Below are 20,498 nucleotides of genomic sequence, written 5' to 3' on the forward strand. Positions count from 1 at the left end.
CTCAGAGACTTATATTAGCGAGTATAATATGCAACCTTTAAAGCTCCTCATTTGAATTTTCACAGAAACAACAGCTCACTTAAGGGAAAATTCTAATCGAATGTACATTGTGCCGTTATTGGGACAGTTACATCAATGTCTATAAACACAGCCAGCAGTCTCCCTGGGAATCAGACTTAAATTTGTGATGTCATCAAGACTTCCATCTATGGAACAGAACTATTCAGAAAATTTTCATATATGGAATCTATGGAGGATTAGTCAATGGATATCATCACTAGCCTCATCTCCGGTATTCAGCTTAGGAACATATCTTTTATATTAACAAATCGAAACTGAACTGTAGAGTATAATAGTTCTATTTTAGGGTTGGAGTTCCTGGTGACGGAGGAACTGCTGATGAACAGCAACACGTTCATTCTTTTCAAACTCCTAACAGAAATAGTGACCATAGTGACAAAATGTAATTTTCAATGTACTCAAAACTAATACAAAAATAGAAGAAAATAAAAACTCATATTTAAACAGTATACGACGGTCACAATTTACATTTATTCAAGCATTATCCAGGTTTTAGTTTTTTGTTTTGTTCCTTTGGACAAAGGCTCCACAAGAGACTTCCAGTTACCATACTCGTCAACAGACTTGGGGAAGAACATTTAAAAGAAAGTATCTGGCTATGAAGCCAAAATCGTCAACTAAAAGTAGATGACGTAGTCCAAACTGAAAATGTCACCTGCAAGGTATGCTTTGCATGAAATTCAACATCCCCAAAATCCGTTTGTCAGCCTAAGCCGACTCCAGTACCTATTTTGCTCCTCCTCTAAGAGTGGTGCCTTGTCCATTATCCTACCAGTTCATAATATGAACTGGATTATCTACAAACACAGACTAAACTGTGGTTCACTTCCTACCAAAAATTAAACAAACCTTAACAGTCTGACCTTTTCTTTTTGCACTACGCTTTAGGCTGCCTTCACCTTATTGGAATGGCTGAAAATGTAAACACCAGTTTAGGTCCAAGGCAAACTTGAGATGCACCCCTCTAAAATTGCAACAGAGATGACAAAAACACAGAAAAATGGAACCACTAATAAATCCTATGCTTCAAAAACAACAAAGAGGGGAATAAACAGCACAGCTGCCCTGAGAAGAAAAAACAGCACAGCTGCAAGAGGTTTTGTTGCGCAACAACAGTTTTTGAGCACTTTGATATCTTCAGACGGGCTAGTGGGTCAAGTACCACTGGATGGATCTTCAGACGGGCTAGTGGGTCAAGTATCACTGGATGGATCTTCAGACGGGCTAGTGGGTCAAGTACCACTGGATGGATCTTCAGACGGGCTAGTGGGTCAAGTATCACTGGATGGATCTTCAGACGGGCTAGTGGGTCAAGTACCACTGGATGGATCTTCAGACGGGCTAGTGGGTCAAGTACCACTGGATGGATCTTCAGACGGGCTAGTGGGTCAAGTACCACTGGATGGATCTACATACGGGCTAGTGGGTCAAGTACCACTGGATGGATCTTCAGACGGGCTAGTGGGTCAAGTACCACTGGATGGATCTTCAGACGGGCTAGTGGGTCAAGTATCACTGGATGGATCTTCAGACAGGCTAGTGGGTCAAGTACCACTGGATGGATCTTCAGACGGGCTAGTGGGTCATGTCAAGTATCACTGGATGGCAGGTCATATGCAGCTGTTTGGTAGAGATCACTGCTCTGTTTTTTGGGGGAATTTCATCTAGTGTTTGATGATCACTGACCATAATACTGAAAGGCTTGAGGCAGATTCTTCCTCCACCAGTGAATCTACAAACACGCATCACACAAACAAGTCTCTCCATTTTCCCTTATGCCCACTCACTGTCCCTGATGTGAAACGCAATCCCTAGTGTCTGCTAGGATGAGGAGCACCTATGCTCGGAGACCTGCAGAGAGAGAGAGAGATAGAGAAGTGATATTAACGGGGTGGCGTTTGAGTTAATACAACCAGTTCCCTCTTCCACAAACTTTGTCCAAGGGAAGCAACAGTTGTGATTTGAGGATCAAGAAAAGAGGGCTGGTTTGACACATTAGAGAACACAAAAAAAGAATCAGAAATTATGCTTGAGGATAAGCGGTAGGGCTGGGCAATATGGCCAAAAATGATATCGATATCGATAACAATATCATATCACTCGATATCGATTTTAAACAGATTTATGTTCATTTTGCAACAATTCTTTGTCGTTGCCGCCATCTTTAGTGTTACATCCCCTCACACTCCAGTTCTCAGGCTGCAGCTGGTTTGAAAGCGAAAGTAAACCGGCTTCTCTGCTGGCTGTGGCTCCAGGGGAGTTGAACAGTTCTGGCTCTGCTAGTTTCTTTTCTATCTTTTGGCGCTTTTTTGGTGGACAAACCACCAGACTAGCTCTGCTAGCACACATAGCCTACTTTGTACAGACTGTTTCAAACTGTATTTTAAATTAGAAAGCAAACTAAATAAATGGACAAGAGAAAAATAAATCTCAATTTGGTCAGTATTGTCATTTGGACAAGCAAAGCCATTACTTTAAGTTGCAGGCAAGAAAGACAAGTCTGTCCACTGTCTCTGGTTTTAGGGGCCTTTCTCACTCACCTACTCGTTTCCATTCCATTCTAGCCCGTTCCGAGATCTGATGCGAACTTCCCCCCTCCCTCTCCCCCCTCTAGTTTGTGTACACACGTCTTGGTTCGCTCCGGGTTCCGTTTACGGTTTGCCTTTTGAGCGTGTACGCTTGCCGTAGGCGATGATGTCACGTTCGAAAATGTAAACAGGAAATGTCTTAACACGACGGCGGAGACTGGATGCTGATATAAAATGAACAAATAACCAATAAATATGAAGTTATATTTGAACCTCTGTTGTCAAGCCTTGTCAATATAACCCACCCCATTTTATCACGAATGGATGGTGTTGTAGAGTTCGCTTTTGAGCGTTTCCCAGGGCTAACGCTAAGCTAACGGCTAACGCTAGTTAGCTTAGCCTAGTCTAGTATAGCCTGTAGCACTTATTTTTCAGCAAAGAACGTGCAATAAACAAAACGGATACATTCACTGTGTGTTCTGCCTCTCATTTGTTGATGAAACAAAACTAACATCAACACAATTGAACACCAAAAGCTGAGTTTAGTCTCGTCTGCGCTGATTTTGTTAGCTTACATGCTAACGTGAATGCAATATGCCAGTATAACAGTATAGCATTGTGGCAAACGCTAAGCTAACGGCTAACGCTAGTTAGCTTAGCCTGTTCAGCACATTATCTCATCGCTCGTGGCAATTATATTCCATGTCATTGATCTACTGGTCGACCACGGCCGACTGGTTGGGCACCACTGGTCTAATAGAAATAAATGCATTGAACAAGAAACCAATGTATCATAGCATGGCAAACAAAATTGCCAGGCCTAATGCGAGCCAGGGAAGTGCTGTTTGTAACGTGGCTTCATGTTTTCATCCACTGAGCTGTGAACTCTCAAATTGCCCATAAATATCGTTTTTGTGGGTATTGTCCAGTTGTTGCTGTGTGGTTTTATCTGCCCATAATTCAAGCAAGCATGAAAAGCATTACAGTAACGACGTTGTGTGTGTGTCACGCCCCCCGCTCCCACTGGCCCGCATCCGAAACCACCTAATCCAACTGTCCCAGGTTCAGCGGGGGGTCAAACTAATCAGCGCCGGTTCGATCCCAAAAGGGGTGTGTCCGTCTGAGTGAGAACACTCCCCCCCCGTCCCCGGGAGCGCTGATTCGATCCCAATAGGTGAGTGAGAAAGGCCCCTTAAACTGCCCTGTTGCAGGTCACACATTTTTTTATATCGATTATTAAAATATATCGCGATAATTATAGTTATCGTTATATCGCCCATCCCTAATAAGCGGTGGTAATTACTCGTAAAATAAAACAGAAGAATTTAACCAAGATAACTAAAGAGGGGAGCTTTCTCACCAAACTTCTATTTGGGTAGAAAGTAGGGCTGTCAACGAATATTCTATATTTGGAAAAACACATTCGATTGTAAAAATTTAAGAAAAAAGTTGCGCCCTTTACGTGCACCTTACAAAAGCCGCGGTCACACTAATAAAATGTATTGTCTATTGGCTGAGCAGCCTGGCATTCGTGTGACATCATGTCCGGAATCAACCAGGAAATAGCTAACGGCTAATAGTTGTTGTCATCAAAAGGATACATTCAGTGCTGAGGGCGGCTGGGTGGCGTAGCGGAGATTGCGCTCGTCACCAATGCAAGAGACTCCGGTATCGAATCCCAGTCTCAGCATTGCCTTCGGCTTGGGCCGGCCGTCGTACTGGCTCATTTGGCAGAGTCAGCGGATGGAATTGGATGGGTGGGGATTGGACGTTGTGGACAGCGACCCCTACAGGTCGGTTGGGAGACGCCTGCACAGCAGAGACAGGAAGTGGCGAGGGTAGTGTGAGCCTTCCATGCGTTACACCTCGCCAATGAGAGTCCGCGCTGGCAGGCGAAAAGATGTGACAGGCTGCCTCCTCGTGTGCTGGAGGGAACACGTGATGCAAGGCTTCCATCCTCTCTACAACCGACCAGTGGGGGGCATAGTCAAGCAACGTTCAAGACAGGGGAGGGGAGAATTGGATACACGAAATTGGGATGGGAGAAAAATAGAAAATAAGGAGAAAAAGTGGATAAAAAAAAGATACATTCAGTGCTGGATCTAACTAAATGGATTTATGGAGACACATTTATGGAAAGTTCAAGACCGGACCACAAAGCTTCTGGAAGGTTAATTTTGTGATCTTGTATGTTGGTTTACTTATTTTGTAATGTCATTTCTCAGTTGATTTTGTTGTTGTAGACTGTTTCGATGTCCAATGTTTTTTTCCTCCAATGTACATACATTGTATTGTGTTAGGAGCCCATCGAAAACGAGATGCTACATCTCAAGAGGTTATTCGGAATAAAGAATTTCAATATAAAACTGTTCAGAGTTTGTGAGATTATGTGGGAAAGTAGAAGGTCCTGCACACTGTTTTAAGCTTGCAAAATAGAACTGAATGTATTTATTATGTTCAGACAACCTTTGATCCCTCAAACGGGATTGAGGCTGTTGTCTGAACATGATATATAAAGTCAGTGTGCAGGACCTTCTCCTTTTGCTCAAGTGACCTCTCTCTGACACACCTGTTACCCAAGTCTTTTGTGTGCAGAAGTATTTATCTCATTGTGAGATTATGTGCAAAATACATCATTGTATTTCAGTGAAGTGCCCTTTAATTAGTAAGGCCATCATATTACATGTTTTTATTACATCTTCAACAGGGGTGCAGGAACAATTGCTGATCGCAGCTGGCTTGACTCAGGCTCCTCCTGGCTTAAGGTGTCTCCATTTGGGTTCAGACGGATTCTATAGTTCATTAAGGAAGAGTATGGAAACCCACCCATTATCATCACAGAGAACGGGGTCTCAGAGAGAGGGCCTATAGATCTCAATGATGAACACAGGAGCCACTACTACAACAACTACATCAACCAAGTGCTTAAAGGTATCAAATCATTCCCCTCAGTTTGTTTGAAATTTTAGCGATGGAAAACGGTCCCCTCCATATTTACTGTCACTTTTGGTAAAGATAAACCAAAAATGGTGTGAAACGTGTGCTAGACAACTTTTATTATCAAAAATGTGTACGGCACAATTACTGTCAACTTTTGTTTTACAAAGCTATCTTCAATGTAAGTGTTTACCGGTACTTCAAGCATGGTCAGAATCTTAACACTTTGGTTGCCTAAGGTTAAATTAATGATATACCATAGATTGCCAGCGCTATTTGTCTATGGAGAAAGTCCCCTTCTTTGCAGGGCTATAACTTTTTAAATTCTATTGCTACATTGCCATTATTAGGGCCCATTCAAAGTCCTATATGTATTGTTCATTGTGTAGCAACGTTAAACTTTTTCATTCACATATTCATAGTAAAGTATGGTCTAATGTATAAGTATGTTTTCATCTCTTTCTGCAGCTTTCTCCAGAACGTGATATATAGCCCCAAATGCATTATATTGCTGATGAAATACAGTTTGATGGCAATCAGCGCGATATAAAAAATTCCAACTAGACGTACTTCTAGAAGTTACTACACGTCATCTGATGTTGACCGGATGGGCGAGGGGGCGTTTATAATTCCGTGGGCAGCGTTATACCAATCATCTAATGTGGGTCAAATGTTGATAATATCAGTTATTATCGAAGACGGTAACGTTACACGCTGAAACTCACCCCAGTCTCCGCACGCCGTTGGGCGATCATCGTCGAGTAGAAATGTTATCATTATGGGATATATTATTACCCGGTCCATCTCCAGCTTGTATAATGGTATATACGTCCAAATCATGTTGTTTATCGAGTTATTGGCAATCGATCGCTATGTAGAGTGACGAGCTAGAGTCACGGGACATGTACCGAGTGGCCGGAAGCAACACGGACGTCTAGCAAAACCTCTAATGCGCTTCCTGTTAAGCGCTTGCGCCGATCGGCCACCAGATGGCGCTCCTGAACCGCCAGAGAGCTCAGTGGGTCCTGCTGGTGGATCTCAGGCCAGCGGAGGGACATTATGAATCCGATCGCAGATTTTTGAAATATTAATATAAAGACGACGTACAGCGTCCCCCGGCAACTTTAGCATGGCCAGCAAAGACGTCTAAAGACGGCTCCCGGCAGTCAAAGTGTTAAAGGAACATGTCAACATTTTGGGACCCTGGAGTTAGACTTTGGAGTGTATTTCGTGACTGTTGGGAACTAGGCTACACTGGCACACCTACTTCCAGTGAATGACGCTAAGCTAGGCTAATGGTGCGGTTGTTCCCTAAGCCTAATGCATGCACAGAGAAGAAAAGGGTATGTATCTGCTTGTCTAACTCCAGGGTAGATAAGCTAATTTCCCCAAAAGTTGGCGTGTTCCTTTAAGACTCATGGTAATAATTCCTCTTGGTAAGCTGTCAAGTCTTACATTAATGATTCATGAATGCATCTCAATGGGTTTTCAGGTATGGATCAAAGGTTTGGCTATTATTGACTCTCCAAATTGTGTGGACTGCGTGGTTCATTATATTATGGCAAGCTATTCAGATTTGGAGAGAAAGTTAGCTGAAAACAATAACCTACCACATAGCAAATGAGGATAAACTCAATGGATTTCAAAGAGTAAATACAGGTTTGAATGGGTGAATAACTGTACCACTACCATTCAAGACATGGTTTATTTTAAGGGAGGGCTTTGTTTGCACACTATCGTATAGTTACATTGGACTCACATAGGAGTGACAACATCCATTGTGGGGGAAACATTAGTCTGTATGCATACTGGGTGACAGTTCATAAGGATTTAAGGAGATTTAATACATTGGTATTTCATTATAGTCAACAATGTAGTGCACACTATGTCAGAGTAAAAAATAAGGGAATGTGTAATAAGGTTAAAACCACGTAGCTAGTAGTAACCCCTTGGCAGGGGTGTAAAAAGTACCCAGAAATTATACTTAAGTGAAAGTATGGGTACCGTCTCAAAATCATACTCAATTAAAAGTCAGAGTATCTGGCTAAAAACACACTTGAGTAAAAGTTTAAAAGTTTCTACTTTTAAATGTAAGTACTAAAAAGTCAAAGTAAAAATCTCTGATAGCAGGTGTTTAATCAAAGATCCCCGCTTTCTAGTCTTGCACAAGGACCAATCAACATGAGTATGGGCTGGTTAATTTTCCATTGATGGGGATTTGATTGGCTGTTTTTAAATAAAGAGCGGCCGCAGGATTAATAACATTAACGTTAGTTCAGCCAGAGAAACAAATATACTAATTACAATTGTTGGACCTGCAAGATTTGTACTTTGTATGTCTGCATTTTAAATGTAAGGAGTAAAAAGTATGTTTTTTTCTCTCTGAAATGTAATTGAGTAAAAGTATACAAACCTAATAATACTTGAGTAAAGTACAAATCCCCAAAACAGTAAAGTATTCCCTTCGAAGCTTTTTTTGGCAATCGAAGCTTCGGGGCCGAGCTTCGATTTTAATTCGAAGCTTCGATTTAAAAAAAAAAAAAAAAAAAAAAATTATTTTGTTTATTTATTTTTTTATCTTATGTTGTGGGACTTGTACAGCACTTTGGTAAACTTTGTTGTTTTTAAATGTGCTCTATAAATAAAGTGGATTGTTCACACACACACAAATCGAAGTAAAAAATACAAATAAAAAATGAAAAGCGAAAAGCGAGAGACTAAACCTGTTGTTGTTAGCTTACATGCTAACGTGAATGGGATCGACCATAGCATTGCGGCTAGGCTAGCTACCATAGCAGTATAGCTCTAGTTGAATGGATAAACGTTATTTAACATTGCAGAATGGGTACAATACAATACGGCTCAATACAAACAGTTGTTAAGGGGGGGGTGCAGAGTCATCAACACAATGTACCACCAAGAGTGGAGAGTTTATGTCTCAAAAAGCGAGAGACCCAATGCTCTTGTTGTTGTTAGCTTACATGCTAACGTGAATGTGATCGGCCATAGCATTGCGGCTAGGCTAGCTACCATAGCAGTACAGCAGCTAGTTGAATGGATACACGTTATTTCGATGGCACAAGCTTCGAACAGAAAAAAAATTGAAGTTAAAAAAAATAAAACTTTTATTTATTTTTCTTTTTTTTTAAACTTCGATTTTTTTTTAAATGTTCGAAGCTTGTGCCATCGAACGAAGCTTCGAAGCTTCGAAGTATTTAAGACAGCCCTACAAAGTACAATTACTCAAGTACTTTACACCCCTACCCCTTGGCATAAACTCACTCCTAAAATAAATATCTGCTTCCTGAGTTGGATCCTTTTCAGGTGGCGGATTAGTTAAGACTGTGGTATTAGACTGAATGAATGAATGAATGAATGAATGAATGAATGAATGAATGAATGAATGAATGAATGAATGAATGAAAACTTTATTTAACAGATTGCAGAATGGGTACAATACAGTACGGCTCAATACACACAATTGTTAAGGGGATGCAGACCAGAGAAAGACGTTTGTCTTGTTTACATCAGGGTCCCCCATTTTCAGTTCACTGTCGTGTTCACGTGGTGCTAGTGAGCGGAGGGTTCGCGGTTGGTCAGAAGACAAGCGCCCAGTGCGAAGTGACTGCCAGTAGCTAGTAACCACCTGTTATAATGGCACCAGTTAACTCAGAAAATATGGTTGAGCCCTGTTTTCCTGCTGGGGTCACTGTTGAGTGAGGTTAGATGGGTGAGTGTATGAGGTTGTCCTTGAACTACTTGAATATACACAGAGTAGTACATGCTGGAACAAATGTGAAAGACAATTTGCAACAACAGTAGGCTAAGATAACGGACAACATATATTCTGTGATCTTGTTAAAACCAAAATACAGTCCCTGTATTGCAATTTACTACAACATACAAGGAGTATATACAGTAACAATGAGTAGCCTACAAATAACAATTTAAATGTAACCATATGTTAATCACTTGTGAGGTAACATTGGTGATGCTGTTTGTTTTCTTGTCACAGCTTACTTACTAGATGATGTCAATGTTTTTGGATACACGGGTTGGTCATTGATGGACAACCTAGAGTGGGCCACTGGGTTTTCAGAGAGATTTGGCCTTTTCTACGTCAATCGCTCAGACCCTAACCTTCCCCGTGTAGCCAAGAACTCTGCTGCCCGCTACGCCACCATCATCACCTGCAACGGTTTCCCAGACCCGGCATTAGGACCCCACCCGTGTTTGAACCCTGAACCTGAAGGTATAACGATGCCTCACAGCTTATAGGAGACGGCTGCTGTCATTTGGCCACATCCAAAATGCACGTTATCAGCCGAGTACCTAAGATGAAGAACTGTATAACTCTTGTTTGAAGCTTTCAGAGGAACAATGTTTTCAAACGTTATGGTTTTCTAAGGTTGGAAAGTTAGGTGTGTTGGTGTTCATTCAAAGTTAAAGACAGTAGAGGTTGAATTATTTTCTTGTGATACATCACATTCCAAGTGATTTAGATTGACCTCACAACAGCAAATACATACTGTCCAGAAAATTGCAAAACGAAGTGATATGGTTCTTCATTGCAAGGGTTCCATTATTGTAGAGAATATGTTCAAAATCTATTTTACAAAACAGGGAGACATCTTACATGTGAACACTTGTATTCAGAGATTGTAAACTGACATACTATACAAAGTTAAAGCTCATAGTTCACACCTACCATCTATTCAAATGTTAATTATATCCTTTTTCTTATTGCAGGAACTACTGCGCCCACCACATCACCTACTACTGCGCCCACCACATCACCTACTACTGTGCCCACCACATCACCTACTACTGCTCCCACCACATCACATACTACTGCACCCACCACATCACCTACCTTGAATAACTTTGTGAGCTTCTTGGGTATGGATCTCTCACCCAATGATGCGGAGGCTGGACTGTACAGCTTATTTGCGGTACTTATTGCAGCCACCCTAGGGGCTGTCTTTATGTCTTATTGCTTCCTAAAAACTAAAAATAAGCTAAAGAACAGAAAATCGGTAGAAACCATAACAATGGAGAGCAAATTATAAGTCCATGCACTTCGACTAAAGTCCCAACATGGACGTATACTCTTAAAATCTGGGGGAGCCGTCATACACTCTAGAGACTAGTGGGAGATTGATTGAATTCACTGTCAAGAAACAAGCCAAGTGATTCAATAATGGCACACATTGCATGATTCTTTTCAGATTGTTTTCTCTAAATTGCTGTTATATAACAATTCCAATTAACTTAAAGTTATGCTTGTGTTTTCTCATGTGTAATATGTGGTGCAGTTATCGGATATCAAGCTCTGATCAAATAAATCAGTGGGCTACTTTACCTGTAATTCGTTTCATTTGTAGACAACATTCCGTTTTATCCAATAGGGGAGGAAAAAAACACAAATTATTTATGCTGTCAAACAGCGATCTCCAGGGCAATGTGCCACTCTTGGTATTTGAGTTAGGGAGGCCACACCGCAGGTTCTGGAGAAATTTTTGCAGCACAGCTGTCAGTTCGAACTGAATGGCGCAAGCTCAGTAATATTAGCAATTACATGTACTTTTGAGCTTCCACCACCAGTTTCATCCCTGGCCTGTTCATAGTATGACATGTCATGCCAGTCCTACCAAATTTAACAATGTCATGAGATAGATAATTAGCTTTTAATCACATGCGGTTTGATTACATTCACCCGTTTGCCTACTAAGATGTCCGTGGTGACGATGTAACGTAGCCAAATACTAAGGATGGACCGATGGCATGCCAATGACTCGAAAAGTGTCAAACCAGAAACCACTTCACAAGTAATATTTGTTGAAAAGTTTATTTGAAAAACGAACCACAAAAATAGTATAGATACCAATAGTATAAAAAGTATGAAAAGCTACTACAAATTTGAAATTACTTGAGACAGTTGGCACTCATGGCACTGCAGGTACGGTAGAATGCAAATGATGGCATCATACTATGGAGTTCTCAAGGCAATGCATCATCCCATCAAAAAGGACACATTTATGATCTTCATTGACACTGTAAGTGGAACACAACAGATTATCAAACCGGTTATGAACCACAGTTCAATTATTTCAAGCATTAAAAAGGTCACATATGAAAAGCTCACTTTTTCAGTGCTTGTGCACACACATTAGAGTCTCTGACGGTCCGACTAACACAAACGGGTTAAATAAAACAACCCAGGCATATTTTGCACACAGCCCATATTCAGAAACTTTGCCTCTAGATGTACAGATTCATTCAGATTTGCCTCTCAGTCCTACATCAAATGGCGAGGACGGTCTCTGATTTGCATGTCAGTTTTTCAAGATGGTGGCTGGCCTGTAAACACACTTTTTCCACATAAACAGTTTACAAAATTCCATCGACAACATTTTACACAGGAAATGGGATATGAAATAGCTGGATCTTGATCTGAAACTCCTAGTTTGACGATTTGATCTGAATTGTGGGAGCCGGAAGTCGAAGCAGTTGCTAAGTGCGGTGTGGGAAAAACATGGCTAATTTGCATTTAAGGCTACAGAAATCGGATAACAGCCCATCCAGACAAAGGACTGAAACAGTGGGGGTATAGTGGCTGATAGAAGGCATAATCGAGTGGTATTTTCAGCACACACAAAAAACTTGTTTCGGGAACCTCAGAGACTTATATTAGCGAGTATAATATGCAACCTTTAAAGCTCCTCATTTGAATTTTCACAGAAACAACAGCTCACTTAAGGGAAAATTCTAATCGAATGTACATTGTGCCGTTATTGGGACAGTTACATCAATGTCTATAAACACAGCCAGCAGTCTCCCTGGGAATCAGACTTAAATTTGTGATGTCATCAAGACTTCCATCTATGGAACAGAACTATTCAGAAAATTTTCATATATGGAATCTATGGAGGATTAGTCAATGGATATCATCACTAGCCTCATCTCCGGTATTCAGCTTAGGAACATATCTTTTATATTAACAAATCGAAACTGAACTGTAGAGTATAATAGTTCTATTTTAGGGTTGGAGTTCCTGGTGACGGAGGAACTGCTGATGAACAGCAACACGTTCATTCTTTTCAAACTCCTAACAGAAATAGTGACCATAGTGACAAAATGTAATTTTCAATGTACTCAAAACTAATACAAAAATAGAAGAAAATAAAAACTCATATTTAAACAGTATACGACGGTCACAATTTACATTTATTCAAGCATTATCCAGGTTTTAGTTTTTTGTTTTGTTCCTTTGGACAAAGGCTCCACAAGAGACTTCCAGTTACCATACTCGTCAACAGACTTGGGGAAGAACATTTAAAAGAAAGTATCTGGCTATGAAGCCAAAATCGTCAACTAAAAGTAGATGACGTAGTCCAAACTGAAAATGTCACCTGCAAGGTATGCTTTGCATGAAATTCAACATCCCCAAAATCCGTTTGTCAGCCTAAGCCGACTCCAGTACCTATTTTGCTCCTCCTCTAAGAGTGGTGCCTTGTCCATTATCCTACCAGTTCATAATATGAACTGGATTATCTACAAACACAGACTAAACTGTGGTTCACTTCCTACCAAAAATTAAACAAACCTTAACAGTCTGACCTTTTCTTTTTGCACTACGCTTTAGGCTGCCTTCACCTTATTGGAATGGCTGAAAATGTAAACACCAGTTTAGGTCCAAGGCAAACTTGAGATGCACCCCTCTAAAATTGCAACAGAGATGACAAAAACACAGAAAAATGGAACCACTAATAAATCCTATGCTTCAAAAACAACAAAGAGGGGAATAAACAGCACAGCTGCCCTGAGAAGAAAAAACAGCACAGCTGCAAGAGGTTTTGTTGCGCAACAACAGTTTTTGAGCACTTTGATATCTTCAGACGGGCTAGTGGGTCAAGTACCACTGGATGGATCTTCAGACGGGCTAGTGGGTCAAGTATCACTGGATGGATCTTCAGACGGGCTAGTGGGTCAAGTACCACTGGATGGATCTTCAGACGGGCTAGTGGGTCAAGTATCACTGGATGGATCTTCAGACGGGCTAGTGGGTCAAGTACCACTGGATGGATCTTCAGACGGGCTAGTGGGTCAAGTACCACTGGATGGATCTTCAGACGGGCTAGTGGGTCAAGTACCACTGGATGGATCTACATACGGGCTAGTGGGTCAAGTACCACTGGATGGATCTTCAGACGGGCTAGTGGGTCAAGTACCACTGGATGGATCTTCAGACGGGCTAGTGGGTCAAGTATCACTGGATGGATCTTCAGACAGGCTAGTGGGTCAAGTACCACTGGATGGATCTTCAGACGGGCTAGTGGGTCATGTCAAGTATCACTGGATGGCAGGTCATATGCAGCTGTTTGGTAGAGATCACTGCTCTGTTTTTTGGGGGAATTTCATCTAGTGTTTGATGATCACTGACCATAATACTGAAAGGCTTGAGGCAGATTCTTCCTCCACCAGTGAATCTACAAACACGCATCACACAAACAAGTCTCTCCATTTTCCCTTATGCCCACTCACTGTCCCTGATGTGAAACGCAATCCCTAGTGTCTGCTAGGATGAGGAGCACCTATGCTCGGAGACCTGCAGAGAGAGAGAGAGATAGAGAAGTGATATTAACGGGGTGGCGTTTGAGTTAATACAACCAGTTCCCTCTTCCACAAACTTTGTCCAAGGGAAGCAACAGTTGTGATTTGAGGATCAAGAAAAGAGGGCTGGTTTGACACATTAGAGAACACAAAAAAAGAATCAGAAATTATGCTTGAGGATAAGCGGTAGGGCTGGGCAATATGGCCAAAAATGATATCGATATCGATAACAATATCATATCACTCAATATCGATTTTAAACAGATTTATGTTCATTTTGCAACAATTCTTTGTCGTTGCCGCCATCTTTAGTGTTACATCCCCTCACACTCCAGTTCTCAGGCTGCAGCTGGTTTGAAAGCGAAAGTAAACCGGCTTCTCTGCTGGCTGTGGCTCCAGGGGAGTTGAACAGTTCTGGCTCTGCTAGTTTCTTTTCTATCTTTTGGCGCTTTTTTGGTGGACAAACCACCGCACATGTGCACCGTGACTCGTGACGAGACTAGCTCTGCTAGCACACATAGCCTACTTTGTACAGACTGTTTCAAATTGTATTTTAAATTAGAAAGCAAACTAAATAAATGGACAAGAGAAAAATAAATCTCAATTTGGTCAGTATTGTCATTTGGACAAGCAAAGCCATTACTTTAAGTTGCAGGCAAGAAAGACAAGTCTGTCCACTGTCTCTGGTTTTAGGGGCCTTTCTCACTCACCTACTCGTTTCCATTCCATTCTAGCCCGTTCCGAGATCTGATGCGAACTTCCCCCCTCCCTCTCCCCCCTCTAGTTTGTGTACACACGTCTTGGTTCGCTCCGGGTTCCGTTTACGGTTTGCCTTTTGAGCGTGTACGCTTGCCGTAGGCGATGATGTCACGTTCGAAAATGTAAACAGGAAATGTCTTAACACGACGGCGGAGACTGGATGCTGATATAAAATGAACAAATAACCAATAAATATGAAGTTATATTTGAACCTCTGTTGTCAAGCCTTGTCAATATAGCGTCTCTACAATTCGTAGCCGCATTTCTGCAGACCCCTCTCTGATTGGTTGAACTCCATTTTTGCAGACCCCTCCCATTTCTGCAGACCCCTCTCTGATTGGTTGAGCGAAGCCCCTCTCTGATTGGCCCCCCGCATGAGCTGAGACAAGCTCCTCTAGCCAGGAGTCGAAACTCCGTTAACTCCAGAGAGAGAGGCTGAACGCAATTTATACGCATGGAAGTATTGATTACGCCATAACGAATCATTAAAAAAATATACCGTTAACTGGAATATGTTGTGTGTGCCTTTACACATGTTGGATAGGATTATGTAATTGGTTTGTATAGCGTCGCGTATAACGTTATTTCGCGTGACTTCACGGTTTATTCACATTTCACAACACAGCCAGCGGTCAACTTGTTTACACTCCCCACTTACTGTACACTGTAACATTTAGATTAACCCAGTTGTCTATCTGTATGTCATATGTTACGATGAATTGAACATGGGGGACCCTGATGTAAACAAGACAATGAATTGAAAATGTCTAGGCCTACCACAAGTTCAAAGTCTGGTATGTCATAAATGTCTAGATGTAGCAGTACTGTCCATCTGTCTACCTGTATGTCATATATGTTATCATGAATTGAACATGGGGGACCCTGATGTAAACAAGACGATGAATTGAAAATGTCTAGGCCTACCACAAGTTCAAAATCTGGTATGTCATAAATGTCTAGATGTAGCAGTACTGTCCATCTGTCTACCTGTATGTCATATATGTTATCATGAATTGAACATGGGGGACCCTGATGTAAACAAGACGATGAATTGAAAATGTCTAGGCCTACCACAAGTTCAAAATCTGGTATGTCATAAATGTCTAGATGTAGCAGTACTGTCCATCTGTCTACCTGTATGTCATATATGTTATCATGAATTGAACATGGGGGACCATGATGTAAACAAGACGATGAATTGAAAATGTCTAGGCCTACCACAAGTTCAAAGTCTGGTATGTCATAAATGTCTAGATGTAGCAGTACTGTCCATCTGTCTACCTGTATGTCATATATGTTATCATGAATTGAACATGGGGGACCCTGATGTAAACAAGACGATGAATTGAAAATGTCTAGGCTAATAAACAACTTGTGACAAATAACTCTTGACTTGACTTGACCACTGGGTTAATTAATCTAAATGTTATATTGTAACTGTCTAGTTATTGATTGATTGAATTGATTGAAAACTTTATTAACAGATTGCAGAATGGGTACAGTACACAGTACAGCTCAATACATACAATTGTTAAGGGAATGCAGATCCCAGAGAAAGACTTTCGTCTTGTTTACATCAGGGTCCCCCATTTTCAATTCATCGTAACATATGACATACAGATAGACAACTGGGTTAATCTAAATGTTACATTGTACAGTAAGTGGGGAGTGTAAACAAGTTGACCGCTGGCTGTGTTGTGAAATGTGAATAAACCGTGAAGTCACGCGAAATAACGTTATACGCGACGCTATACAAACCAATTACATAATCCTATCCAACATGTGTAAAGGCACACACAACATATTCCAGTTAACGGTATATTTTTTTAATGATTCGTTATGGCGTAATCAATACTTCCATGCGTATAAATTGCGTTCAGCCTCTCTCTCTGGAGTTAACGGAGTTTCGACTCCTGGCTAGAGGAGCTTGTCTCGGCTCATGCGGGGGGCCAATCAGAGAGGGGCTTCGCTCAACCAATCAGAGAGGGGTCTGCAGAAATGGGAGGGGTCTGCAAAAATGGAGTTCAACCAATCAGAGAGGGGTCTGCAGAAATGCGGCTACGAATTGTAGAGACGCGTCAATATAACCCACCCCATTTTATCACGAATGGATGGTGTTGTAGAGTTCGCTTTTGAGCGTTTCCCAGGGCTAACGCTAAGCTAACGGCTAACGCTAGTTAGCTTAGCCTAGTCTAGTATAGCCTGTAGCACTTATTTTTCAGCAAAGAACGTGCAATAAACAAAACGGATACATTCACTGTGTGTTCTGCCTCTCATTTGTTGATGAAACAAAACTAACATCAACACAATTGAACACCAAAAGCTGAGTTTAGTCTCGTCTGCGCTGATTTTGTTAGCTTACATGCTAACGTGAATGCAATATGCCAGTATAACAGTATAGCATTGTGGCACACGCTAAGCTAACGGCTAACGCTAGTTAGCTTAGCCTGTTCAGCACATTATCTCATCGCTCGTGGCAATTATATTCCATGTCATTGATCTACTGGTCGACCACGGCCGACTGGTTGGGCACCACTGGTCTAATAGAAATAAATGCATTGAACAAGAAACAAATGTATCATAGCATGGCAAACAAAATTGCCAGGCCTAATGCGAGCCAGGGAAGTGCTGTTTGTAACGTGGCTTCATGTTTTCATCCACTGAGCTGTGAACTCTCAAATTGCCCATAAATATCGTTTTTGTGGGTATTGTCCAGTTGTTGCTGTGTGGTTTTATCTGCCCATAATTCAAGCAAGCATGAAAAGCATTACAGTAACGACGTTGTGTGTGTGTCACGCCCCCCGCTCCCACTGGCCCGCATCCGAAACCACCTAATCCAACTGTCCCAGGTTCAGCGGGGGGTAAAACGAATCAGCGCCGGTTCGATCCCAAAAGGGGTGTGTCCGTCTGAGTGAGAACACTCCCCCCCCGTCCCCGGGAGCGCTGATTCGATCCCAATAGGTGAGTGAGAAAGGCCCCTTAAACTGCCCTGTTGCAGGTCACACATTTTTTTATATCGATTATTAAAATATATCGCGATAATTATCGTTATATCGCCCATCCCTAATAAGCGGTGGTAATTACTCGTAAAATAAAACAGAAGAATTTAACCAAGATAACTAAAGAGGGGAGCTTTCTCACCAAACTTCTATTTGGGTAGAAAGTAGGGCTGTCAACGAATATTCTATATTTGGAAAAACACATTCGATTGTAAAAATTTAAGAAAAAAGTTGCGCCCTTTACGTGCACCTTACAAAAGCCGCGGTCACACTAATAAAATGTATTGTCTATTGGCTGAGCAGCCTGGCATTCGTGTGACATCATGTCCGGAATCAACCAGGAAATAGCTAACGGCTAATAGTTGTTGTCATCAAAAGGATACATTCAGTGCTGAGGGCGGCTGGGTGGCGTAGCGGAGATTGCGCTCGTCACCAATGCAAGAGACTCCGGTATCGAATCCCAGTCTCAGCATTGCCTTCGGCTTGGGCCGGCCGTCGTACTGGCTCATTTGGCAGAGTCAGCGGATGGAATTGGATGGGTGGGGATTGGACGTTGTGGACAGCGACCCCTACAGGTCGGTTGGGAGACGCCTGCACAGCAGAGACAGGAAGTGGCGAGGGTAGTGTGAGCCTTCCATGCGTTACACCTCGCCAATGAGAGTCCGCGCTGGCAGGCGAAAAGATGTGACAGGCTGCCTCCTCGTGTGCTGGAGGGAACACGTGATGCAAGGCTTCCATCCTCTCTACAACCGACCAGTGGGGGGCATAGTCAAGCAACGTTCAAGACAGGGGAGGGGAGAATTGGATACACAAAATTGGGATGGGAGAAAAATTGAAAATAAGGAGAAAAAGTGGATAAAAAAAAGATACATTCAGTGCTGGATCTAACTAAATGGATTTATGGAGACACATTTATGGAAAGTTCAAGACCGGACCACAAAGCTTCTGGAAGGTTAATTTTGTGATCTTGTATGTTGGTTTACTTATTTTGTAATGTCATTTCTCAGTTGATTTTGTTGTTGTAGACTGTTTCGATGTCCAATGTTTTTTTCCTCCAATGTACATACATTGTATTGTGTTAGGAGCCCATCGAAAACGAGATGCTACATCTCAAGAGGTTATTCGGAATAAAGAATTTCAATATAAAACTGTTCAGAGTTTGTGAGATTATGTGGGAAAGTAGAAGGTCCTGCACACTGTTTTAAGCTTGCAAAATAGAACTGAATGTATTTATTATGTTCAGACAACCTTTGATCCCTCAAACGGGATTGAGGCTGTTGTCTGAACATGATATATAAAGTCAGTGTGCAGGACCTTCTCCTTTTGCTCAAGTGACCTCTCTCTGACACACCTGTTACCCAAGTCTTTTGTGTGCAGAAGTATTTAGCTCATTGTGAGATTATGTGCAAAATACATCATTGTATTTCAGTGAAGTGCCCTTTAATTAGTAAGGCCATCATATTACATGTTTTTATTACATCTTCAACAGGGGTGCAGGAACAATTGCTGATTGCACCTGGCTTGACTCAGGCTCCTCCTGGCTTAAGGTGTCTCCATTTGGGTTCAGACGGATTCTGAAGTTCATTAAGGAAGAGTATGGAAACCCACCCATTATCATCACAGAGAACGGGGTCTCAGAGAGAGGGCCTATAGATCTCAATGATGAACACAGGAGCCACTACTACAACAACTACATCAACCAAGTGCTTAAAGGTATCAAATCATTCCCCTCAGTTTGTTTGAAATTTTAGCGATGGAAAACGGTCCCCTCCATATTTACTGTCACTTTTGGTAAAGATAAACCAAAAATGGTGTGAAACGTGTGCTAGACAACTTTTATTATCAAAAATGTGTATGGCACAATTACTGTCAACTTTTGTTTTACAAAGCTATCTTCAATGTAAGTGTTTACCGGTACTTCAAGCATGGTCAGAATCTTAAAGGAACATGTCAACATTTTGGGACCCTGGAGTTAGACTTTGGAGTGTATTTCGTGACTGTTGGGAACTAGGCTACACTGGCACACCTACTTCCAGTGAATGACGCTAAGCTAGGCTAATGGTGCGGTTGTTCCCTAAGCCTAATGCATGCACAGAGAAGAAAAGGGTATGTATCTGCTTGTCTAACTCCAGGGTAGATAAGCTAATTTCCCCAAAAGTTGGCGTGTTCCTTTAAGACTCATGGTAATAATTCCTCTTGGTAAGCTGTCAAGTCTTACATTAATGATTCATGAATGCATCTCAATGGGTTTTCAGGTATGGATCAAAGGTTTGGCTATTATTGACTCTCCAAATTGTGTGGACTGCGTGGTTCATTATATTATGGCAAGCTATTCAGATTTGGAGAGAAAGTTAGCTGAAAACAATAACCTACCACATAGCAAATGAGGATAAACTCAATGGATTTCAAAGAGTAAATACAGGTTTGAATGGGTGAATAACTGTACCACTACCATTCAAGACATGGTTTATTTTAAGGGAGGGCTTTGTTTGCACACTATCGTATAGTTACATTGGACTCACATAGGAGTGACAACATCCATTGTGGGGGAAACATTAGTCTGTATGCATACTGGGTGACA

At 41.6% G+C, this 20,498-nt stretch overlaps 1 protein-coding gene across 1 annotated transcript in view; it reads left to right on the forward strand.

Annotated features, from left to right (window-relative positions):
* The window catches only part of LOC311225989 (lactase/phlorizin hydrolase-like), a gene marked incomplete at both ends in the record, with an annotated part of 111,722 nt that overhangs the window by 44,598 nt on the left and 46,626 nt on the right, over positions 1-20,498 (forward strand). Inside the window, one exon of the mRNA XM_084311371.1 lies at positions 9,700-9,798. Within this exon, the coding sequence (XP_084167497.1) occupies positions 9,700-9,798 (99 nt within the window). The remainder of the gene's footprint in view (positions 1-9,699; positions 9,799-20,498) is intronic.

Source organism: Notolepis coatsorum, assembly GCF_963971535.1.
Source record: "Notolepis coatsorum genome assembly, chromosome: 3".
Taxonomy (NCBI): Eukaryota; Metazoa; Chordata; class Actinopteri; order Aulopiformes; family Paralepididae; genus Notolepis; species Notolepis coatsorum.